This window comes from Emiliania huxleyi (assembly GCF_000372725.1).
Source record: "Emiliania huxleyi CCMP1516 chromosome Unknown EMIHUscaffold_12, whole genome shotgun sequence".
In the NCBI taxonomy this organism is placed as follows: Eukaryota; Haptophyta; order Isochrysidales; family Noelaerhabdaceae; genus Emiliania; species Emiliania huxleyi.
In genome coordinates this window covers 79,662-103,180 of record NW_005201392.1, presented here as the reverse complement: position 1 = coordinate 103,180, position 23,519 = coordinate 79,662, and the positions used below count along the sequence as shown (strand labels likewise).

General features: G+C 69.7%; 3 protein-coding genes across 3 annotated transcripts; 2 read left to right on the top strand and 1 right to left on the bottom strand.

The window, feature by feature from the left end:
• Positions 1–1,279: 1,279 nt before the first annotated feature.
• On the bottom strand, positions 1,280–2,876 carry EMIHUDRAFT_97898 (hypothetical protein; the record flags this gene model as incomplete). The annotated part of the gene is made up of 4 exons (XM_005790366.1): positions 1,280–1,519; positions 2,065–2,154; positions 2,191–2,238; positions 2,301–2,876. The coding sequence occupies 4 exons, from the start codon at positions 2,874–2,876 to the stop codon at positions 1,280–1,282; spliced, it is 954 nt and encodes a 317-aa protein (XP_005790423.1).
• Positions 2,877–3,658: 782 nt separating this feature from the next.
• EMIHUDRAFT_97897 (hypothetical protein) lies at positions 3,659–4,441 on the top strand (the record flags this gene model as incomplete). The annotated part of the gene is made up of 1 exon (XM_005790365.1): positions 3,659–4,441. One exon carries the CDS (start codon positions 3,659–3,661, stop codon positions 4,439–4,441), a length of 783 nt encoding a protein of 260 aa, XP_005790422.1.
• Positions 4,442–6,094: 1,653 nt separating this feature from the next.
• EMIHUDRAFT_97896 (hypothetical protein) lies at positions 6,095–23,092 on the top strand (the record flags this gene model as incomplete). The annotated part of the gene is made up of 21 exons (XM_005790364.1): positions 6,095–6,493; positions 7,072–7,257; positions 7,503–7,937; positions 8,080–8,262; positions 8,364–8,444; positions 8,601–8,630; positions 8,742–8,780; positions 8,850–8,960; positions 9,063–9,230; positions 9,789–10,004; positions 10,136–10,248; positions 10,324–10,492; positions 10,562–10,591; positions 10,657–11,060; positions 11,391–11,604; positions 11,894–12,144; positions 12,470–13,307; positions 13,397–13,527; positions 13,630–14,143; positions 14,505–19,301; positions 19,448–23,092. The coding sequence occupies 21 exons, from the start codon at positions 6,095–6,097 to the stop codon at positions 23,090–23,092; spliced, it is 12,954 nt and encodes a 4,317-aa protein (XP_005790421.1).
• Positions 23,093–23,519: the final 427 nt, after the last annotated feature.

The following is a 23,519-nucleotide window of genomic DNA, read 5'->3' as shown; positions in this document are numbered from 1 at the left end:
ATCGTCATTGTCCAACCGGAGCGGCAGACTCACACTGCAGCGCACGCCAGCGAGGTGAGAGAAAAGGGCATAGCCACCAGCACTGGGCGAAGCCGCAGATGGCGAAGGCGGAAGCATGCGGCACCATCGATGCCATACCGAGGCGTCAGTCAGGATGGCGGTCCACCCGCGCTGCGCCAGAGCACAGGCATGCAGCGAGCGCGGCGCCAGAAGCGGGCAGATCAGCGGACGGAACAGCGTGTACTCAAGCACGTTGTCCCTTGCGCTGGCAGCGACGGCGGGCGCGTCATCGACGGTTGAGCTGGCCGCTGGGCCGGTCGGCGCTGTCGCGTTATTGCTCGTCATGCACGCGCTGGCTGGTCGCGCACGCGCGTAGGTGTGCCGTCGGGCTCAACGATGCGTTACGACCCGGCCGGCCCGCCTACTGTACTTTCCCTACTGCAGCATACACACCCAGCCAGCGTGAGTCGGCGCGTGCTTGCTGAGAGACTATGGAAACTTCACGTCACGACGGTTAAAACGGCTGTTAACGGTCGCGACGTGGTCAATAAGGCTAAGTGCTCTGTGTCCTTCAAAGAACGCATGGCCATGGTCCATTGAGGGGTGACTATGCCCTAGAGGTTTTCTTTTTTATTTATTTGTTTGCCCTGCCAGTGCTTTGCCCGGGTTTCTGCTGGGGCTCTCCCGCAAGGGGAGCCCCGGGTACTCTTTAGCTGTACTCGTCTAGGCAGGGGTTGGAAAGAAAGAAAAGAGACAACACAGGGGAGGGATGGGAGGACGGTACGCCGCCACCACACAGGGATTTCAAGTGTTCCGTAGGTAGGTAGGTAGAAAGGTGAAGAACAGCCAGGCTCGGACTGGACACCAACGCGGTCATTGGTATGTTCCGTGAGACGCGAGGTACGCGCGCGTTGGACTTTTCACTCCGGACAAAGACGGGTACCTGCGGCCGTGTCGCCGTCATAGCGGCGAGGCGCGGGACCGTCTGTGGCGAAGTGGGTCGCGTCCCTCGTGCTCGATTTCCGTCAACTCGCGCGTGACGGTTCCTTCCCCTGAAAAGACATTCTTGATATCTTTTCGCCATGTGCGCTCTTGGGTCTACGTCTGGTCTACGTCTTGGGCGTTGGCCCTTGGCCGTTGGCGTTGCCGTGTTGGGGGGCGAGGCTGACGGTTGCGTGTAAGTGAAAAACTAACTTCAGAGCTCTCTAATGACTAGGAAGTCTCGCCGCCCGCTCGCGGTGTCGAGCCACACCTCTGTGTGCGCGAAACAGGCCTCGCGCTACTTCGCTTTCGCAACTTTCTTCTTGAGCTTTGCGCCCGGCGCCAGCTTTGGCAGCGGGAAGCGCGTCCCGCACACGGCGCACTCGCGCAGCGAGTGCTTCTCGAAGACGGCGAGGCAGACGGAGCAGGTGTACCCGATGTCGAGGTGGCGCTTGGTGAGTGTGCACACCGCGCGCGTCTCGAGCCTCGACTGCGGCGGCGGAGCGAGCAGCCTGCGGCAGTGCTGGTCGGGCAGCACCTGGCGCGGGGGGGGGGGGGGGTCAGTGGACGTGTCTGGACGTCATCAATGGCGGCGTGTCAATTGGAGTTGTCAACGGGAGGTCGAGTGGACGGGTTTGCGAACGTCCGGGAGAGGCGGAGCGATCGCAATGGCTGCCGAGATGCAGGATGCAGGACAAGGTGGCCGTGCGGAGCCGGAGCTTCGGTAAGATGTGCGTGTGTGTGAGAAGAAGCGCGTGCCGAGAAGAGCAGGAAGCAGCCCAGCCCCTCCTTGCTGCTGCCCTCGGCGCGGTGGTAGACCCCGCCAGAGAGGTGCGCCTGTTCGGAGAGGGGCGCGCGGCATTCCTTAACTGGTCCTAACTCGGCTCCGGCATGTGCCGTCGGCAGGCCGCACCGATTGACTATCAACTAGTAACTGGAGAGGCCTACACTCTGGGGGACTGCACTTTGGGGGCGACCTACTACTACTACCTACCACCTAACACCAGCACCATCTCTACATCTCGCCTCTCTCTACACAATTTTATCGCCGAACCTATTGGAGTCCATGCATTACACAGTAACTGGAGAGGCAGCATGGTGCCACCCGATGCCGCACGCGGAGAGGGCCAGCTGCTGCAGCGAGATCGAGTCGGCCGTCGGCGCGAGCAGCACCTGTTCACAGCGGGCGGCGTGAAGAGACGTTCACACCAGATCGAGCCTCGCCGTCGGCGCAAGCAGCGCCGTGTCGATTGCAACCTGCAGACGAGAGGGCGGGCGCGTGGGTGGAGGTGCCGTGGGCGCCAGGCGCCAGCACGCACGCGGTGTGAGGCCGGCGCAGCGGCGGGTGCGCGGGGCCGGCGCTGCTGGCGGTGTGAGAAGAGACGCCCGAGCGCCTCCAGCTTTTTCGCGGCGAAGGCCGCGTTGGTGAGGCGAAGGCTGGCCGAGGGGCACTCGGCGGAGGCGCTGAGGAGGAGGACGCGCGGCTGGGCGAGCGGCTCCTCGCGCCGCACGCGCTCCAGCCGGCAGAGCGCGAGCGAAAGCGCCGCCGCAAGCGCCGGCGCCGCAGCGTCGGAGAGTGGATCCAGAGCAACGAGGCCCCGCACGCCCCTGGCGAGGGCGGCGCGCAGCCTGTGCGGCGGCGCGACCTCCGCGGCGAGCTCGCGCCTCTCCGGCCACAGCAGCCGCGCCGCGGCTGGGTGCGCACCCACCACGAGCAGGCGGTTGCTGGACGCGAGCGACCAGTAGGCGCTGCAGAGCATCATCAGCTGCTCGAGGAGGTGCGGCAGCTCATCGGCGGGCCGCGCAGCCCACTCCACGGGGCTGCAGTCGACGACCACCGCGAGGACGCTGGGCGAGGCGCTGGAGCCGACCGCTCGTCGCTCCTCCGCCTTCATAGCAGGCACGGCCGGGGTAAAAAAAGTGGCATTTTTTCGGTAAAATTACACTGTGAAAAAGACAGAAAAAGAGAGAGAAAACGCGCGCGCAGCGCGCGTAGGCGGCGCGCAGCGCCGCCGCAGGCGGCGGACAGCAGGTGCGCAAAATTAAACGCCATTTTCGGTTCCGCGGTTTTGCCACTAACATCAAATGTCGGGATGATTGATTGATTGCGCAGGCCAGCGCCGCGCTGTGATACGCATAGAGACGACCCGACCTCTCTGAACTAAGCCAGATTACTGCGAACGAACGCGTAGCACGAACGCGTAGCGCGCGGCGGGGAAGTCAACGGGGCAGCCGGCCGGGGGCCGGCCGCGCCCGAGGCGCGAGGGCGTAGACGGGTCACAAATTGCCCGGGACGGCTGGTCACTTGGTCTCTGACGTAGGCCACGCACATGCACATTAAGCGGTGACATGACCTGATTGTTAAGAGCCGGTCCGCGAAATTAAATGCCATTCTCCAGGCAGGTATCCATTTTAGCACTATCTTCGAAATCCCGGCCGGTACTGTTTTAAGAATGAGTGAAAGAGGTTGTTGGTATTGTCTCTGAAAGAAATGGGCTCGGCTGCGCCTGGGTTCGGAGCTTCAACGCCGGCCATTGCGCCGAATAAAACGGCGGCAAGTGCCGGACAGTGCACAGGGGCTTCGGCGAGAGCGTCGATGCCTTGAGTTGCCCGCTATGGCCGGGGGCTGCACCGCCGTGTGCATCAAGAAGAACTTGCACATGTGGAAACTGTGTATATGCCGAAATGTGACGGCGGCGAGGGCGACACGGACGGAGCAGGCGACAAAGGCGAATCCGACGGCGGAGGCGGCGACGGCGACACGGACGGAGGCGGCGAAAGCGAGACCGATGGCGGCGACGGCGACGGCAAGCGAGCTTGCTGCGGGGAGGGCGAGACGGAGGAAGGCAGCGGCGACGGCGACACGGACGGAGGCGGCGACGGCGACACGGACGGAGGCGGCGACGGCGACACGGACGGAGGCGGCGAAAGCGAGACCGATGGCTGCGACGGCGACGGCAAGCGAGCTTGCTGCGGGGAGGGCGAGACGGAGGAAGGCAGCGGCGACGGCGACACGGACGGAGGCGGCGACGGCGACACGGACGGAGGCGGCGACGGCGACACGGACGGAGGCGGCGAAAGCGAGACCGATGGCGGCGACGGCGACGGCAAGCGAGCTTGCTGCGGGGAGGGCGAGACGGAGGAAGGCAGCGGCGACGGCGACACGGACGGAGGCGGCGAAGGCGACACGGACGGAGGCGGCGAAGGCGACACGGACGGATCCGAGGCGGCGACGGCGACACGGACGGCGGAGCGGCGACAGCGACACGGAAGAAGGCGACGGCGAGACCGACGGCACGGCGGGGAGGGTGAGGGCGGCAGCGGGGAGGAGTGCGGCGGCAACGGCAGCGGCGAGGGCGGCGGCGACGGCGGAGGAGAGAGCGGCGGAGAGGGCGGTGGAGAAGGCCGCGGGGAGGGTGGCGGAGAGGGCGGTGGAGGCGAGGGCGGCGGCGACGGCTGAGGAGAGCGCGGAGGCGACAGTGGCGGAGAGGGCGGCGAGGAGGGTGGCGAACTCGCATTAATTCACCTGCGGGAACCGGGACGGCGGGGAGGTGGCGGGACCGAATCGTACCGCGGGCCGCCGGGCAGCGGCCATACCCGCTCGGGGGAGGCAGGGCTCAGAATCGGTTTCAGGCCACAAGGCCGGTGAGTTGGGCGTGACCGTCATCTAGAACGCGCCCGCTCGCTCGCGAAGTCGGTCTGCGGAAGGTAACGACGATTCGGCTAGCTGGGCGTCTGCGGAGGCAACGGGCGGGCTGGCGATCCGCAACGAGGCCTGTTTGTCGCGGTCGGACAGGCACCCGTCGCATCTGTGGACAGGTGTGACGACGGCAGTGACGAGATTGCGGCGCAGCCGCGCACGGGGTCCCGCCGTCAGCGGCCACACAGGCAAGAGCGGCACATCATGAGTCGGGGGGGTGTCGGGGCACGACGAGGGTTGCTTCGGCTGGCGCTCGGAGGCCACCAGGCGGCCCCATTTGCGTCCGGCAGGTGCCTGCCGCACGCCTGCCGCACGCTCTAACGTGCAGAGCACCGAATAGACGCCTTGACCCAACATAGAGGGCGTTGTGTAGCCTAGCTTTTGGGTAATATAAATAGACGCCTTGCCCAAAAAAGTCGTACCGGGTATTACCGAGCCCTCTCGCTCTGAGCGTCGAGGCTCGGAGTCAAGACTGAGGGTTCGCGCTCTCTCCTCCCGCGCAGTGTTCGCAATCACGGCCGTGGCGCCGCTACTACCCACCATGACGACGGGTGGGGTCGGGGGTGGCGATCGGTAGTCCGGCGATCTCGAGTGTTGGCGGCAGCCGATCCGGGCTCGAGCGGGGCCGAGAGCTCAAGGTGGCGACGGAGCGCCGACGGCGGCGATGTGCTTTCGGATCAAAGCTGCAGGATGTGTGTTGGAGAGGGGGTGCCTCCCGTCCACCGGGTGCGATCCGGGTCGGCTATTGACTCGCCCTTGCGTCGCGGCTCTGTTGCCACGGTGCTTCCCTGGAGTCAGGCCGGACGGCCACTCTCGCAGCACCCTTGCACATGGGCGGCTCCGCTCAGCCCGGGAGAGACGTGCGCCAATCGGCATGCGCGTATTAATTATTCGCACGCCATACGCTACTCGAGTACATCCACCGCCACCGGATCGAGCGGCTGCTTCCACACGCCCCCTGGAAAGCTCACCTTCCTTACGTCCGGCTGCAAAGCTGCCGTTTTCAGTGCGATGACAAGTGGCCGCCACTCTAGATAGGATCTTGCTCTCCCTGCTCACGAGCTTCTCTTCACTGCGCCACTCACTCTTGGCATGTGGCAAGCACCCGCCCCGGTGGTGCCCCTGGGTGCTGGGAGGAAGAAGAAACCGAGACGACGCATGGCCTGCCGCTGCGAGACCGTTTCTGAAAGTGAAACGCATGCGTTCAACCTCACATCCAGGGCCGGGGAGCTAAAAGAAAGAAAACACACAACCCAAGGGAGGGATGGGAGAACGGCACGCCGCGGAGCTGATAAGCGCACCGAGGGACCAAAAATTCTCTCTTGTCAAGCAGGTTGCTCTCCACGCCGGTGAGCGCGAGGAGCGCGGCCGGCGCTTTGCGCGCCTGACTCACGCGCCGGACGCGAAGCCGCCATGCTGATCACAAACAACTTTGAGGCGCACGCCACGCGCCTGCTGCGCGCGGAGAATTTGCAGCAGCGGCAGCAGCTCGTCATGGAGATGCGCGACTCGATCGAGATTGTGCACACGGCCGAGTATGGCAACTTCCTGCGCCACCTGTTCCCCGCCTTCTACCAGCTTCTGTCCGAGGGCACGCCGCAGTTCTCAGAGGGCCCGGAGCAGAAGGTGCGCAACATGCTGCTCGAGGTGCTCAACCGGCTCCCAAACAACGAGACGCTGCGGCCGCACGTGCCGATGATGCTCTCGCTCTGCATGAAGCTGCTCGAGACAGACAACGAGGAGAACGCAGTCATCTGCCTCCGCATAATCTTCGACCTCCACAAGAACTTTCGCCCGACGCTCGAGCGCGAGGTCTGTCCGTGGCCGCCGCCGCGCGTGACCCGCCCCGCCTCGTCCCCGCGACCCCTTCGCCGCCGCCTCCCGCCCCTCGACCCCCCCCCCCCCCTTTCCCCCCATTCCCGCCTCTTTACCCTCCGCTCCCCCTTTCCTCTGCCCCCTCCACCGCCGCTTCCCCGCCCACCGCCCTCTCCCCAGCACCCATCCCCACCCGCCTCCTCCCTCCACGCCCATTCCTCCGCCCCCTCCGCCGCCCCTCGCCTCCGCCCCCGACGCCTCCGCACATTCACCACCACCACCCGCCTCCCCCTCACCCCCCCCCACCCCCCACCCCCCACCCCGCTCCCCTCGCCACCGCCCTCGCCCCCCTCTCCACCGCCGCCTCCCCCTCTCCGCCGCCCTCCCAACAGCCACCTCTTACCTCCGCCGCCGCCCGGCTCCGAGACATCGCGCGCCCCCCCGCCCGGAGCCTCTTGGGAAGCGTCCCCGACCCTTCCCCGACCCTTCCTCGACCCTCCCCCCGCCCCTCCCCGCCCCCTTCCTCCGACCCCCTCCCCCCGCCCCTCCCCCCGCTGCATTCTACGTGTATACAGGTGCAGCCCTTCCTCAAGTTTGTCGAGCGCATTTACAGAGGCCTGCCCAACACCGTGGCCCTCCTCTTCTCCGACAAGGAGAGCGCGGCCTCCGCCGGCCCCGGCATCCCGCGGACGGAGCAGCAGCACGCAGCCGAGCAGGCGCAGGCGCGCGTCCAGCAGGCGCAGGCGCGGCACCAACAGCTGGTTCAGGCGACACTGCAGGCGCAGCAGCAGGCGCAGGCGCGCGCGCAGCAGGCGCAGCAGTGCGCCTCCATCGCCCAGGCGCAGCCGACGCAGGCGCACCAAGCACAAGCGCAGCAGGCGGCGCAGGCGGCGAGGGACGCGCAGGCGCGAGCGCAGACGCTCGCCGCGCAGTCGCAGCAGGCAAACTCCTAGACACTTCCTAGACACCTCCTAGACACTTCCCAGACACTTCCTAGTCGCAGCAGGCCAACTCGGCGGCGGCGCAGGCGCGGGAGCAGGCGCGCGCGGCCGCGGCGGCGGCGGCCGCCGCGTCGTCGCAGCAGGCGATGGTGAGCGGTGTGCTGAGTCGCCAGGAGTCGGCAGTGTCTGTGGGCAGTAGCGCTGCGGCGGCCGCCGCGGTCGCGCCCGTGTCTGCGTGCGTCGCGCGGCGGCCCGACTCGGCGGCGAGCGCGCTGGCGGGCGGCGACGCCACCGCGACGCCGCTCGCCGTGTCGGCGACGGCCGCTGCAGAGGGGTCGGCGCCGGCGGCGGCGGCGGCGAGCGTCGTCGCGGCGTCGCCGCGCCCGCCGTCAGGTGTGCTGATCCGGTCGACGGAGTCGTTCAAGGTGCTCACCGAGTGCCCGCTGATTGTGATGCTGCTCTTCCAGCTCTACCCGCGCTACATACAGACCACCATCCCGGTCCCGACGGCCGCTGAGTTGGCGCCGTGCGTCCGTGACGTGTCCGAGACGCGTCCGAGGCGTGTCCATAGGCGACGGGGCTTCGACAGGGCGAGGGACAGGTCCAAGACACGTCCACGACTTGTCCGAGACATGTCCCTAGGCTCTCATCCCGCTGATGGTCCAGGCTCTCGCGCTTCGCACGCCGCAGCGCGCGCTGCTCAAGCACCGGACGGCGGCGACGGACTTCATGGCGGCGCAAGTCAAGACGCTCTCCTTCCTCACCTACTTGCTGCGCGCGTTTGCCGACTTTATGCGCTCTTACCAGGAGTCTATCCCAAAGTGCGTCATCCAGCTGCTGCTGACTTGCCCGCCCGAGGCTGCGGCGAGCCGCAAGGACAACATCCTCATTCACAGGCAATGACTACAGTTGACATCAATGAACAGGCTGCGGCGATCCGCAAGGACATCCTGGTCGCCACGAGGCACATCCTCGCCACGGACTTCCGCGTCGGCTTCTTCTCGCAGGTGGGACGTGCTGCCCCCCTCATCTCCCCTCATCTCCACTCATCTCCCCACATCTCCCCATCTCTCCCCACTTCTCCCCACAGCTACAGCTCCCCATCATTCCCCCCATCTCCCCCCATCTCCCCCCATCTCCCCCCATCTCCCCCCCTCTCGCAGGTGGACGTGCTGCTTGACGAGAACGTGCTGGTCGGTGCCGGCCCTACCTCGCTGCGCACCTCGCACGAGGCCGCTGCTATACCGCACCACCCACGGGACTGAACCCACACGGGGTTCGATCCTCGGGAGGTATGGTACTAGGCGCTGCGGCCGCTCGCCTGCAGCACGCTCGCCGACCTGGTCCGCCCTCGCGCGGGGCGAGCTCGCGCCTCGCCGCTCCGGCGTGACACCGAGTGAGGTACGAGCTAGGTCCACCACGTGCGCGGCGAGCTCGGCATCAAGCACCTCTCGCGCGTCGTTCACTTGTTTTCGTGCCACATCCACGACGCCTCGCTGCCGCTGGCGATCCAGATCACGTCGGTGCGGCTGCTGCTCAACCTCGTCGAGGACACTTGCCACAAGAGCGGCGAGGGGCAACCGTCTTGAGGCGTGACGACTTCAGAGCTGCTTCCACATCCGTAGGCAATCTTCCACAAGAACGACGTCGAGGCGCGCGCGCTGCTCGTGCGCATCCTGCACACGCTCGTCTTCAAGTTTACCACGCTCAAGGAGCAGATCCCCAAGCTTCTCGTGGCGCGCGACGAGGCGGCCGCCGCCAAGGAGGCCGACAAGACAGCGCGCTCGCAGCAGGTGACGCGGGACTATTAATTAGACAGGGAATGTAATCGTGGTTAATTCACAGCTCGCAGCAGGTGACGCGGGACTATTAATTAGACAGGGAAGGTAATAGTGGTTAATTCACAGCTCGCAGCAGGTGACGCGGGACTATTAATTAGACAGGGAATGTAATAGTGGTTAATTCACAGCTCGCAGCAGGTGACGCGGGACTATTAATTAGACAGGGAAGGTAATAGTGGTTAATTCACAGCTCGCAGCAGGTGACGCGGGACTATTAATTAGACAGGGAATGTAATAGTGGTTAATTCACAGCTCGCAGCAGGTGACGCGGGACTATTAATTAGACCGGGAATGTAATCGTGGTTAATTCACAGCTCGCAGCAGGTGACGCGGGACTATTAATTAGACAGGGAGTGTAATAGTGGTTAATTCACAGCTCGCAGCAGGTGACGCGGGACTATTAATTAGACAGGGAATGTAATAGTGGTTAATTCACAGCTCGCAGCAGGTGACGCGGGACTATTACTTAGACAGGGAGTGTAATAGTGGTTAATTCACAGCTCGCAGCAGGTGACGCGGGAGGGCGCGCGGAAGGCAGCGATGGCGGCGGCGGCCGCCGCCGCCAGCCGCGCGGCCCCAAGGCAGGCTGAGGGCGGCACCGTGGCGGAGGGCGCGAAGCAAACTGCCGCGACGCCGCCCGCCGCGACGGCTGAGGGCGAGGAGGGCAAGCGGCCCGCCAAGCCGCCGTTGGAGGGCGAGGCGGCGCGGCGGGCGGCGCTCGTGGCGGTGCCGGCCATATCTCCCCATATCTCCCCATATCTCCCCATATCTCCCCGCTCGTGGCGGTGATGGCCACCCAAGGTGGCCACTGACCGCCGAATCCCGCCTAGCAGTCAGTGGGTGGCTGCCTGCATCAGGTGACCAAGTCGGACCCGTTCGCGTCTGATTCGACGAAGAGCGCCGCCGACTCGACGCGTGAGTGCAAGCAGCTGCTCAAGACGATGATCCTCGGCGTCAAGACGGTGGTCTGGTCCGTCCTCCACCTCAATCTGGAGGAGCGGCTACCTGCTCGCGGTCAGCTACCTGAGTGATGCGCCGTGAATAGGTCCGTCTCCAACTCGCGCATGCAGCCGCACCCGCTCGCCGGCGTGCAGGCCATGAAGGGGATGAGCGAGGAGGAGTGCCTCCTCGTCGCGCGGCTGGTCAAGAGCGGGCTGCCCTGCTTCGTCATCTACGGGACGGGGCCCGACGCGAGCCCGCAGGAAGAGAAGGAGGTGCTCGACTACTTTGCGGGCGTCTTCATCTCCCCATATCTCCCCATATCTCCCCACATCTCCCCGCAGGTGCTCGACTACTTTGCGGGCGTCTTCACGGTCAGTTCCCCTACCCCCACCGCACCCGAAGCCGGCTACCCTACCCCCACAGCACCCGAATCCAGGTCCTCGACCTGCGCAACTTCAAGCAAGTCTTCGAGCTGCAGATGCCCACGCTGTACGAGCGCGTGCGCGCAAACAGCAGCATGCTCACCATCCTGCAGCACTTCCTCGCAAACTCGAACGTCTCGCGCCCCTTCGCCGAGATCCTCCTCTCCTTGCTCGTGGGCAAGCTGCCCGAGCTCTCCGCCGCCCCCGAGGCCGAGGCCGCCACGCTGCTCCGCCTCTTCAAGCTCGTCTTTGGCTCGATCACCCTCTTCCCCGAGAACGAGCCCGTGCTGAGGCACTCCTTAGCCGAGATATGGGGAGATATGGGGAGATATGGGGAGAACGAGCCCGTGCTGAGGCACTCCTTAGCCGAGATATGGGGAGATATGGGGAGATATGGGGAGAACGAGCCAGTGCTGAGGTCTCTCCTTAGCCGAGATATGGGGAGATATGGGGAGATATGGGGAGAACGAGCCCGTGCTGAGGCCCTCCTTAGCCGAGATATGGGGAGATATGGGGAGATATGGGGAGAACGAGCCCGTGCTGAGGATCTCCTTAGCCGAGAGGCGCCGAGATGGCCCGAGGTCCGGAGTCGGGTCACACACACACACGCACGCACGCACGCACGCACGCACGCACGCACGCACGCACGCACGCACGCACGCACGCACGCACGCACGCGCGCACACACACACCTTCTCTATTGTCCGAGATGGCCCCGAGGCCACTCCCGAGGCTGCACGCGAGTTAGGCCGCATCTCGCCACCATCGTCACCTCGGCGCTGCGCTACGCGTCAGCCTCGCCTACGCCGGCGCACTACTACTCGCTGCTCCGCGCCCTCTTCAAGTCGATCGGCGGCGGCAAGTTCGAGTCGTTGTACAAGGAGTTCCTGCCCCTGCTGCCGTCGCTGCTGCCTGGCCTCATCCACGCGCACGCGCGCGCGCGCACGCGCGCGCTGCGCGAGGTGCTTCTGGAGCTGTGCCTCACCTTGCCCGCGCGCCTCTCCGCGCTGCTGCCCTTCCTGCGCGCGCCGCTGAGGCCGGCGCGCCGCCCGCGCGCCTTCTAGTGTCGAGGCGCGTGGTTCGCCTCTAGGCACCTGCTGATGGAGCCCGTGCGGCACGCGCTGCGCGCCTCCTCGGAGCAAGTCGGGCTCGCGCTGCGCACGCTCGAGTTTTGGGCGTCGACCGCCCCCGCCCCCTCCTCACACTCGAGGCTGTGAACGGCGTCTCTCCACACCTCTTTGCCGCGAGCAGGTCGACCACCTCCACCCCGACTTCCTGCAGCCGCGGATGGGGCCGCACATGCGCCACCTCATGGCGGCGCTCACGCGGCAGCTGCGGCCGCAGCCCTACCCTTACGGCCCCACGGCGCTCCGCGTGCTCGGCAAGCTCGGAGGGCGCAACCGCACGGAGCTGCACACGCGGCCGCCCTTCGAGGCCGCGCACAGCCGCGCGAAGCGTGCGCAGCGGCGCCCAGAGGGCGGTCTCTCAGCGGCGCCCCGCCTGTTTTCGCCTCCAGGTGGCGCCGAGCGTGAGCAGCGGCGCGCCGCTCCCTACCGCCGGAGGCCACAGCCTCGGCGTCGGGGTCGACTCCGGCGGCGTGCCGCCCGCGCGCCTCTACCTCGAGCTGAGGCATCTCCCCAGATCTCCCCAGATCTCCCCAGATCTCCCCACATCTCCCCACATCTCCCCACATCTCCCCAGATCTCCCCAGATCTCCCCACACCTCAGCCGCAGAGGGGGGGAGCATTCCCCACATCTCATCCACACTCCCCCCCCCCCCCCCCTCCCCTCCCCCTCCCCCGGCCAGCCCGCTTCCTCTGTCTGCAGGCCCGCGGCGGGCGGCGCCGTCGCGCCCACGGCGTCCGAGCCGCCCGCGCACCGCGGTCCGGTCCGGCTCCCCCTCGACCCGGCAGTAGCGAGGGCGCTCTCGCTGCTGCGGCACGGGCCGCCGCCCAACGCGCGTGCGAACGCGCCATACCACGCCTTCTCCCTCCTCCGCGCCGTCGTCTCGCGCCTGATTGCGCCCGCCGCCACGCCGCTGCCGCCGCCGCCGCCCGCACCCGCGCCCGCGCCTTCGCCCGCCGCTTCCGCACCTTCCGCGGCTGCGCCTTCCTCCGCCGCGGCCGCGCCTTCCGCCGCCGCCTCCGCCGCCGCCTCGCCCGCCGCTCCGGCGCCCATGGACGTGGACGAGGCAGAGGGCGGCGCGGGGGGCCGGTGCGAGTGGAGCGTGTACCTCGAGCCGCCGGTGGGTAGCGGGGACTCGGCGGAGGCGTGCGCGGCGCGGGACGAGTCGTTCCTGCGCGAGGTTGCCGAGGGGCTCTACGCGGCGGCGGCGCGGCCGGAGGTTTCCGACGAGGCGACGCACCTTCTGCGCGGCCTCACGCGCCACACCGCCCTCCTCCTCCTCAACGCGCCGGCGCCGCTCCACCCGGTCGCCGCCGGCCCGCCGCCGCCGCCGCCCCCCGCGGGCACATCGCTCGGCGCCACGGCCGCTGCGTCGCCGACGCCTTCCCCAACGGCGGCGAGGCCGCGCGTGCTCGTCGACGCGCTCGTGGCGACGCTGCGCAGCGGGCCGGGGAATGTGGTGGCGGTCGCGTCCCAGATGCTGACCGCGCTGCTCTCTGACCTCGACGCGCTCGCCGCGTCCCCCGCGGACTCCGCGCTGGTCGACGCGGCGCGCGCCTCTCTCCTCCGCGCGCTGGCGCACGCCCCGCGAGTCCATTGCTAGTTGAGCGCGAGTCGAGCACTACTTAGGTGCACGCCTACCTCCTCCGCGAGCTGGCGCACGCCGCGTACGACGCGGACGCGCACGAGGCGCCGTGCGGGGTGCTCGAGATGGCGCAGCTCATCCGCAGGCGCGAGATGTGGGGAGAGATGGCGGAGATGTGGGGAGATAGGGGGAGATCGCGCAGCTCATCCGCAGGCGCGAGCTACGAATCCATGATTAGCTAAACACTCAATTAACCACTACTTAACCACCTCCGCAGGCGCGAGCCGCGCTGGGTGCTGCAGCACGAGCTTGCGGTGGCGACGGCGCTCCTCTCTCTCTGCCTCGACGGCTCCGGGGATGTGCACCCCGACAACCTCGACGCCGCCAGGGAGCTGATGCTCGAGCTTGTGCGAAAGTGCCACGGGCCAAGCGCAGGCGACGGCGGAGGCGACGGCGGAGGCGACGGCGGAGGCGACGGCGGAGGCGACGGCGGAGGCGACGGCGGCGGAGGTGACGGCGGAGGCGACGGCGGTGTGGACGGCAGCGCGGGCGGCGCGGCGGGCGGCGTGGGTAAGGAGGAGGCCGACGCCGCCGCCGCCGCGCTGGCGCACCGGTTCGCCCTCGAGCTGGGCAACGCGAACGCGGGCGTGCGGGACGCGTCGCGTGCTGGCTTGCGCGAGCTCAGCCAGCTGCTCGGCCGCTCGGTTTGCTCTCTGCTGATGGAGCACCGCGAGGCGGCGGTGCTGCCGCTGCTGACGGGCTCGCTGCGGCTGCTGCCGCTGGTGACGCAGGTGGCGACCTGCGAGGCGCTCACCTACTGCATCCTCGAGCAGCCCTCCGGCGCCCCCCCCCCCCCCCCCCCCGGGCGCGCGCGCGCGCGCGCGCCGCGGCTCGCTCCAGGACATGTCCAGGACATGTCGTGGACGTGTCCTCGACACGTCCGTGCCACGTCCTGGCCTAGGCGCCTCCCCCGCGCCGCGGCTCGTCCCGCTCGACGCCCCCCTCCTCGCGCTGCTCGACCAGGCCCTCGCCCTGGCCGAGGCGCCGGACGACGGCCCTCGCGACCCGCGCGAGCAGGCGGCCGCAGCCGCCCGCTATTTCTTTTTTACATACCTACTAGCCCCCAGTCACGCCTTTTTTATTCTCGAGCAGGCGGCCGCAGCACCGGGGGGCGGGTCGCTCGCCAACGAGCCGGCGTCGCTGCGCGGTCGCATGCTCGGGCGGCACGTGCGCGGCGTGCCGTTGCCGGTGCGGCAGCGCGTGGTTGCCATCGAGCTGCTCGCCGCCGCGCTGTCGTACGACGCGCTTAAGGGGCCGCCCCACTTGGCGCTGCGGCACCGCATGATCGGCTGCTTCTTCAAGTCGCTGACGGTGCGGCACGAGGAGGTGGTGGCCGTGGCGCGCGACGCGCTCGCCGCGGTCATCTCGCAGTCCAAGCTGCAAAAGGAGCTGCTGCAGTCCAGCCTGCGCCCGATCTTGCTCAACCTGGCCGACTACCGCAAGCTGTCGGTGCCGCTGCTGCAGGGCCTCTCGCGCCTGCTCTCGCTGCTCTCCAACTTCTTCAACCTCACCCTCGGCGAGAAGCTCCTCGAGCACCTCCGTCGCTGGACGGACCCCGAGGCGCTGGCGAAGGCAAAGACGTTCCGCCCCGGCGACGACGTCAAGATCCCCTGCGCGATCCTCTCTCTCTTCCACCTCCTGCCCCCCGCGCCCGACAAGTTCCTGACCGAGCTTGTGTCGGTCTCCCTCTCCCTCGAGGCGGTGCTACCTGGCTCGACAGCCCTCGGCCGCCACTGGTCGCCACACCGGGAGGCGCTGGTGCCGTACCTCAATCGTCACGCAAAGGAGACGGTGTCCCACCTGCTCGACCGGATCACGCTGCCTGCGGACGCGGCGACCAAGGAGAGGCGCGAGGACGTTGCAAAGGCGTTCCGCTACCTCCTCTCGCTCGTCCGGTACAAGCACGCCGCCGAGGTGCGCGACGAGCTTGCGCGCCAGTGGCAGCCGCTGCTCCAGCGCACGCTCGAGGCGGCGCGCAGCACGACCGAGCGACAGGTCGCCGCGCAGCTGCGGTACCAGGGGGTGGCTCTGGTCCACGGGCTCTGCAAGCTCAAGCCCGACTGGCTGCCGTCTTGCCCGGACGTGCTGCAGGCTCTCGTCCAGATCTGGAGCTCGCAGGAGCGGCTCGCGGCGGAGGAGCAGGCGGCCATGCCGCTTGAGCAAGTGCGCGAGTTTAAGGTGATCGCAAAGTGCTTCGTCTCGTGCCTGCGCCACCAGGCAAAGGCGCTCGGCGACGAGATTGGCGACGGGCACATCGAGCTGCTCTTCCTCATGCTGTCCATCTTCTCGCACCACACGCTCGTGGCGTACGACTTTCTCAAGCTCTTCTACCTGGAGGAGGTCGCGACAGGCTACTCGGTCGCGCAGCGCGTCGCCTGCCTCCGCTACTTCCTCCGCTTCTTCCAGTCGTCGCGCACGGCGCGCGAGGACCGCGTCCAGGCGCTGCAGCTGATTGCGCTGCCGATGCTCTGCGCGTCGTTCGCAAAGGGCGAGGGCGAGGCGGTCCTGTCCAAGGAGGTGATCGCGACCATCGTGCACCGGCTGCTCGGCGGCGACATGCTCGCATCCTACGACGAGGCGCTGCGCATCGAGCTGCTGCGGCTGGCGACGCTGCTGATCGAGCACGTCCCGGAGCAGCTGGTCGACCACCGCAAGGAGCTCATCAAGTTCTCGTGGAACCACCTCAAGAGCGAGGACACGCAGTCGAAGCAGTGCGCCTACGTCAACGTCTGCCGGTTCATCCAGGTCTACGACACGCCGCCAAAGATCATCCTGCAGGTGTACGTCGCGCTGCTGCGCACGTTCCAGCCGGACGCGCGCGCGCTGGTCAAGCGCGCCCTCGACATCCTCACGCCGGCGCTGCCGTCGCGGCTGCCGGCGGGCGACCACAAGTACCCGACGTGGATCAAGTGGACCAAGAAGATCGTGGTTGAGGAGGGGCATTCGCTGCCGCAGCTCATCCACATCTGGCAGCTCGTCGTGCGCCACCCCGCCCTCTTCTACTCCTCCTCCGCCCAGTTCGTGCCGCAGATGGTCAACTCGCTCAACCGGATCGGCCTCTCGCCAAACTGCTCCACCGACAACCGCAGGCTCGCCATCGACCTCGCGCAGCTCATCATCTCGTGGGAGATGCAGCGCATCGAGGCCGCCAGCCTGCCAACAACGCGGCCCGCATCCACCGGCCCCGCCACGCCCACCGCGGGCGCAAAGCGGCCGGCAGAGTCGCCCGCGGCGGCCGGCGCCGCCGGCGGCGCGCCCGCGAAGCTGCAAAAGACGGACGGGGCGCAGGCGGCGCCGGGCGGGGCTCCGTCGGCAGGGGCGCCGCCCGGCACGGAGTCCGCAGCAGCAAAGGTGGAGCCGCCGCCGTCGGCGCCGCCCTCGCCGCCCGCCGGCAGGCCCGACGCACCGATGGAGGTTGAGGGCGCGGTCTCCGCCACCGCAGCGGCAGCGGCGCGCGGCGCGGCCAGGCAGGTGACGCCAGCCGCAGCCGCAGCCGCCGCTGTCGCCGCCTCGCCAGCAGTGGCAGCGGCGGCGGCGGCGGCGGCGGCCGCCGCTGCCGCCGTCGCCGGCAGCGCCGCCGCCGCAGCGATCGCGCCCGCCACCGCCCGTTCGCCCGCCGCCCGCTCGCCCGCCGCCGCCGCCACGGCGCTCGCCTCGCCCGCCGCCGCCTCGGCCGCCGCCGTCGCGCCCGCCTCCGCACCCGCCTCCGCGCCCGCCTCCGCGCCCGCCTCCGCGCCCGCCTCCGCGCCCGCCGCCGTCGCGCCCGCCTCCGCGCCGGCGGAGGAGGAGTTTCGGCCCTCTGCGGCCATCGTTGAGGTGCTGGTCAACTTTCTGATCCGCGTGGCGTTGATGGCGGCCGAGGGGCGCGACGGGCCGGAGCTGTCGGAGCGCTGCGTCTCCCTCCTCGCGTCGGGGCTCTCCCTCTGGCCTGAGGTTGCAATCAAGTACGCCTTCCTCGACAAGCAGTTCCAGGAGGCCTCGCGCTCCTCGGCCAACGCCGCCGCCGCCAAGGACGGCGCGGCTTCGGCCGGCGGCGCGGACGGCTCAAACCTGCTGCTGACGGGGCTGGCGGTGCTGCACGCGATCATCAAGCGGCAGCCGGCCTTCCTGGTGCGCCACCTCAAGTCGCTGCACGCGCTGCTCGCGCCGGCGCTCGAGCACCACCTCGAGAGCCAAAAGATGGTGTCCGCCCTCGAGGCCTTCCTCAAGGACGCGCTCCAAAACCTCGGCCGCGTCGCGCGGCAGGCGCCGCAGACGCAGGGCGACGTCGCTAGCTTCATGCACTGGCTCGCAGAGGCGTGTGCGCTCGGCCTGGGTACCAAGGACCCTGCCGCCGCCGCCGCCGCCGCCGCCGCCGCCGCCGCCGCCGCCGCCGCGCAGGCGGGCCAGGGCGGCGCCGCGCCGCCGCCCGCGCCGGCGCGCGACTTTTCGGTGGTGCGCGCGCACTCGTCGCTCCGGCTGCTCCTGGTGGTTGGTGGGTTCGCTCCGGATCTGCTCTCGAAGCAGCACGTCGCAATCACCAAGCTCCTCGCCCGGCTCGCCAAGGACCACCTCTCGCGCAAGCCCGAGCCGCCCGCCGCCGCCGCCGCCGCCGCCGCCGCCGCCGCCGCCGCCTCGCCCGGCGCGTCCGGCGCGGCCTCTTCGCCGACAGCAGAGGAGCTGCTGCTGCCCTCGCTGCGCCTCACGATCCGGCTCGGCTCGGCGCGGCTGCCCGACAGCGGCGACGCGCGCAAGACCTTCCTGCTCGCGCTCGAGCGGCTGGCCGAGCGCGCGCACGACGTTGAGCTGCTGATGCTCGTCGTCAAAACGGCGGGCAGCTGGATCGTCGCGCCGCCGGGGGCGCCGCCAAACCTGCAGCCAAAGGAGCGCGCCTCGCTGCTGCTCAAGCTGGGCTGCGTCGAGGCGACGTCCGCGCCGCGGCTGCACGCGGCCTACCTCGCCGTCGCCGCGCGCGTGCTCGCCGACGAGTCGCTTCCGGGGCGCGAGATGCTGCTGCCAAACCCTCCGCGCGGCACCCCCTCCACCGCCGCCACCAGCGGCCCCCTCCGGCTCGAAGCGGGGCTGCTGCTCGGCCTCCGCTCGCGCGACGCAGCGACGCGGCGCGCTTTCTCGGCGCACCTCTCCCGCGCCGTCGGCGGCTCCGTCGCTCACCGCATCGCGCACGTCATCTCCTCGAACGAGAATGACTCGGGGCCGGCGGCCGTCGCCGCCGCGAGCGGCGCGTTCTGGCTGCGGCAGGGCGTGCAGGTGCTGCTCGCCGCCACGGACCCCGACCAGCCGGCGGCGGTGTGCGGCGCGGCGCTGCCGCTGCCGGTCGCCGAGCTCACCCCCGGCGGCGCGGCGGGCGGCGCGGCGGGCGGCGCGGCGGGCGGCGCGGCGGCGGGGCGGGGCGAGGTGCGCGTCGTGAGCGGGCAGGCCGCAGGTCTGATGCGCGACGCGGCCGCCTTCCTCACCGCGTGCGCGCGGCGGCTGAGCGTGGGCGAGCTGCTCGCGCCGCTGTGCGAGCTGCTGCACGACCCTTCCGCGGCGCGGCTCGCTTGCGAGGCGTGGGTCGCCCTCTTCCCGCAGCTGTGGCGCACGCTCACCGCGTCCGAGCAGCTGGCGCACTACAAGCCGCTCCTCTCGACGCTGCAGCGGCCCGCGCACAACAAGACGGCCGGCCACTCGCCCAACGTCGTCCAGGCGTGGCTCGCGGCGCTCTGCGCCTGCTCGCCCGCGCCGCGGCTGCCGGCGGCCACGTTGCGCTCGCTCGCCGCGCGGCACAACGCGTGGCACCTCGCGATGCCGCTGCTGCAGCAGTCGCTCGCTCTCGCGCCCACGGAGCCGGCGTGGTACGACGCGCTCGCCTCCCTGCACAGCGCGCTGGGCGACCGGGACGGGCACGCCGCCGTGTGGAAGCAGCGCGCATTGCACGCCGAGACGCGGCGCGCTCTCGCGCTCGAGCAGTACGGCGCGTGGCAGGCGGATAATATAATAAATATAATATAATATAATATAATGAAATAAGCTAACTCGAGCAGTACGGCGCGTGGCAGGCGGCGCAGGACGCGTACGCAGAGTGCATGAGCCGGTGGCAGGCGGGCGAGATGACGCTCGTCAACACGCCGCAGCCCGAGCTCGCGCTGTGGGAGGAGGGCATCGTCCGCTCCGCAAAGGCGCTCAACCAGTGGGAGCTCCTCTCGGAGTACGCAAAGGCGTGGCCGGGGTCGCAGCCGGCGCTGCTGATGGAGTGCGCGTGGAAGTCGGCGGACTGGGAGCGGCTGCGCGACCTCTTCCGCCGGTGCGACATGCGCTCGCAGGCGGCGCTCAAGATGCTGCAGACGTACGCGGCCATCCACGACGGCAAGCTCGCCGAGGCGGAGGGGCGCTGCAACGAGGGCATCCAGATCGCGCTCGCCCAGTGGTGCTCGCTGCCGCCCGTCTCGCTCTCGTCGCACACGCACCTGCTGCAGATGTTTCAGCAGTTCCAGGAGCTGCAGGAGTCGGCGCAGATGCTGCTCGAGCTCAACACCGCGCAGCGCAACAACCAGGTGCCGGACCTAAACTCGATCCTCGTGACGTGGCGCGAGCGGCTGCCCAACGTCTGGGAGGAGCTGCCTGCGTGGAACGACCTCGTTTCGTGGCGCAACCACATGTTTTCGCACATCAACAATGTGCTCGGCCGCCTCGCCGGCAGCGAGAACCCCGCCCTCGCCACGAAGGGCTACCGCGAGCTCCTGTGGACGGTCGTCCGGTTCGCGCACGTCGCGCGGCGGCAGAACCTGCCCCAGGCTTGCGTCTCGATCATCGCAAAGGTGCAGACCGTCACGGCGGGCGTGGCGGGCGAGCAGCTGCACGACGCCTTCTCAAAGCTGCGCGAGCAGGCGCGCTCTTGCTTGCAGATGCCGCAGTACCTGAAGCAGGGCTTGCAGGCGCTGCTGCAGGCCGACGTGCAGTTCATGGCGACGCCGCAGCGCGCTGAGCTCTTCGCGACCAAGGGGGAGCTCCTCCTCGCCCTCGCCGACGCGAGCGGCGGCCTCTCCGCCGGCGACGAGGAGGCCGTCTCGCAGGCCTTCGCGACGGCCGTCTCGCTGCACGCTGAGATGCCGCGCGGCTGGCTGCTCTGGGCGCTCTTTTACGACCGCGCGTACCGCACGCTCCTCGCGGGCAACGGCGGCTCCGCCATGCAGGTGGACGCCGCCGCGCCGCCGCCGACCTCTGGCGGCGCCGCCTCGCCCGGCGGCACCGCCCCGGCGATGGCCGAGCGGGCCCTCACGTGCTACCTGCTGTCGCTGCAGCTGTCTGCGACCAAGGGCGCCAACGTGATGCCGCGCGTGCTGTCGCTGCTGGACGCGCTGCCGGGCGAGACTGCCGCGCGCGTGCTGGGCGAGCACGCCGACGCGGTGCCGCTCTGGCAGTGGCTGCCGTGGCTGCCGCAGCTGCTGCGCGGACTGCGCAAGGGGTACGGCGCGCAGGCGCAGCACGTGCTGCTCCGGCTGGCGCGCTCGTACCCGCAGCCGCTGTACTACCCGCTGAGGGCGTACAGCCAGTCGCACCTCGGCACCTCGGCCGTCGGCGACGCCTCCCCCCCCGCGCTGTGGAAGCCCCCCGCCCAGGAGCGGGCGGAGAAGGAGGCGGAGGCGCGCGCGGACGAGCAGCGCGCCGCCGCGGCGTCGGCGTCGGCGCCCGCGGCGGCAGAGGGCGGCGGCGCACCCGCCACCTCCGCCACGCCGCCGCCGCTCACCTCCGCGCCCAGCATCACGAGCGCCGTCACCAAGCAGGAGAGCATGCACCCCGCCACGCCCACCGCCGCGCCCGCCGCGCCCGCCGGCGGCGCGCTGCCCGCCGCGCCGCCGTCCGCCCCGACGGCGGTCAAGACAGACCCCTCCTCTGCGCCCGCTGCCTGCGCCGTGGCGGCCACCGCCGCCGTCGCGCCGTCGCCCGCCGGTGCGCCCGCGGCGGCCGGCGCGGCGGCGGCGGCCCGCCCCCCCTCTGCGGGCCTCCCCGCCGCCGCTCCAGGCTCCGACCCTCTGCTGCGCGTGCTCACGCCCCCGGCCGTGGGCGCCGAGCCGGCGCCGCAGCCCAGCTACGAGGGGAAGGGCGTGGCTGCGCGGGTCGACGCGGCGCTGCGGCGCGAGCACCCGCAGCTCGCCTCTCAGCTCGACGCCCTCTGCACCGCCCTCGAGACGTCGCTGCTGCCGACCGTCGCCGAGCGGCTGCTTGCCGCGGTGCACGAGGTGGTCCTGCTCGGCCTGTCGGTGACGCCCTCGCCGCCCGACGCGCCGCCCGCCGCCGTGACGGACGCCCTCAACAAGATCGGCACCGCCTTTGGGCTCTCGTCCGGCAAGCTCGCCAGGGCGGACAACCCGGAGACGCGCGCGCTCGCCGTCGGCTGGGGCGCGGCTCTGCTGCGCGAGTGCATCGCCTCGCCACCGCCCACCCTCTCGGAGCTCCTCGCCCGGCTGGAGGCTGTGCGGGCGGGCCTGGCGACCGAGCTGGCGGCGGCGCCGCGCGTCGCCAGAGTCGACGGCGGCGCGTGGCGCATGCTCCTCTCGCAGCAGCCGCTGGTCGAGGTGCCCGGCCAGTACGAGGCTGGCCTCGAGCCGGCCATGGAGCAGCTCGCCGTCATCGACCGGATCGCGCCCGGGGTGACGGTTGTGCGCGACGCGGCGAGCGGCGCGACGCAGCGCCGCTTCGTCCTCCTCTCTGACTCACTCACGCGCCACACCTTTTACCTGAACGGCCCGTCCCCCCTGCGGCCGCACGCGTCGCTCTCTGTGGAGCGGCTCAGCCAGCTGCTGCGGCTGCTGACGCGCCGGCTGCTTCGGTACCGCGAGACGCGGCGGCGCGCCGTCACGCTCGCGCTGCCGCTCTCGATGCGGATCAACGACCGCGGCGTCATGCTCTGCGAGTGCGACCCCTCCGAGACCTCCCTCGCGTCGGTGCTGCACGCGGCGCGCTCCGCCGCCGGCCTGCCGCCGCTCGGTCCCGCGCTCACGCACCAGCGCACACTCTCGCGGGGCGTCGCGCCGCCGGACGAGGAGGCGCGGCGCGAGCGGCTGCGGCAGGCGTACGACGACGCGTGCCGCGGCGTCCCCGACGACGCGCTGCTGCGTTGCGTCCGCGAGTCGCTGCCGTCGCTCGTGCAGCAGTGGGAGCTGCGCCGCGCGCTCACGGCGCAGCTCGGGCTGCACGCGCTGCTGTCGTACACGCTGCAGCTCAAGGCGCTGCAGCCGGGCTCGGTCGTCTTCTCGCGCGCGACCGGCGCCGTCCACCTCGCCTGCGCCGCCGACCTCACCGCCGCCGGCGCGGCGGCAGAGAAGCCGCTGCCCTTCCGGCTGACGCGCAACCTGCAGCGGCTCGCGACGCCGTTCGGCGTGGACGGCGCTTTCTCCGCCACCTTCTCCGCCGCCGCCGAGTGCTTCGCCTCGCCGCGCAAGTGCCCGCTCGAGCTCTGGCTCGCCACGCTCGCCCAGCCCGAGGAGGACGGCGCCACGGGCGCGCCGCTCCCCTTCTCGCCGCCGTGGGGCGCCGCGCCGGCCGAGGCGGCCTCGCGGATGCACGCGCTGTCGCCGGCCGAGCTCGTCAAAAAGATGGGCAAGCAGGCCGACGTGCACGCCAACCTGCGCGCGCTCGTCGCCGAGGCAACCTCGGAGGAGGCGCTCACGCGCCAGCCGCCCGCGTGGCAGGCGTGGCTGTGAGAGAGAGGAGTGCACGCGGCGTGGCCGCTGACTGTCAGTGCTTTGGGCGCATGCGTACAATATATGGGATCTCGCGGGGGTTCAGCCGAGGGAGGGCGGTGGGGAGAGCGGGTGTTAACTGTTGAACGGGTATCGCGTACTGTAGTTTACTGACTTTTCCTGCAAGCGCCGCTGCGGCGCTCATAGTCCCAGGGAGCCCCCGCTCATAGCACATAGGACTATGACACCCAGGGAGCGTCATTGATGTCTCTATCAGGGAGCGTCACAAGGATAAAGCCGTAGTCCCAGGGGCTAGTTCCATTTCACTGTGGCACAGCTCGCGTTACAAAACCTTGATTTTGACCATTTGCGCCATTTTGTCCCTCTCGGTGCCTTCCAGAGGCAGCCAGAGAACCCCGCAGTAGTGGACGGGCGCACACGGCAGGTA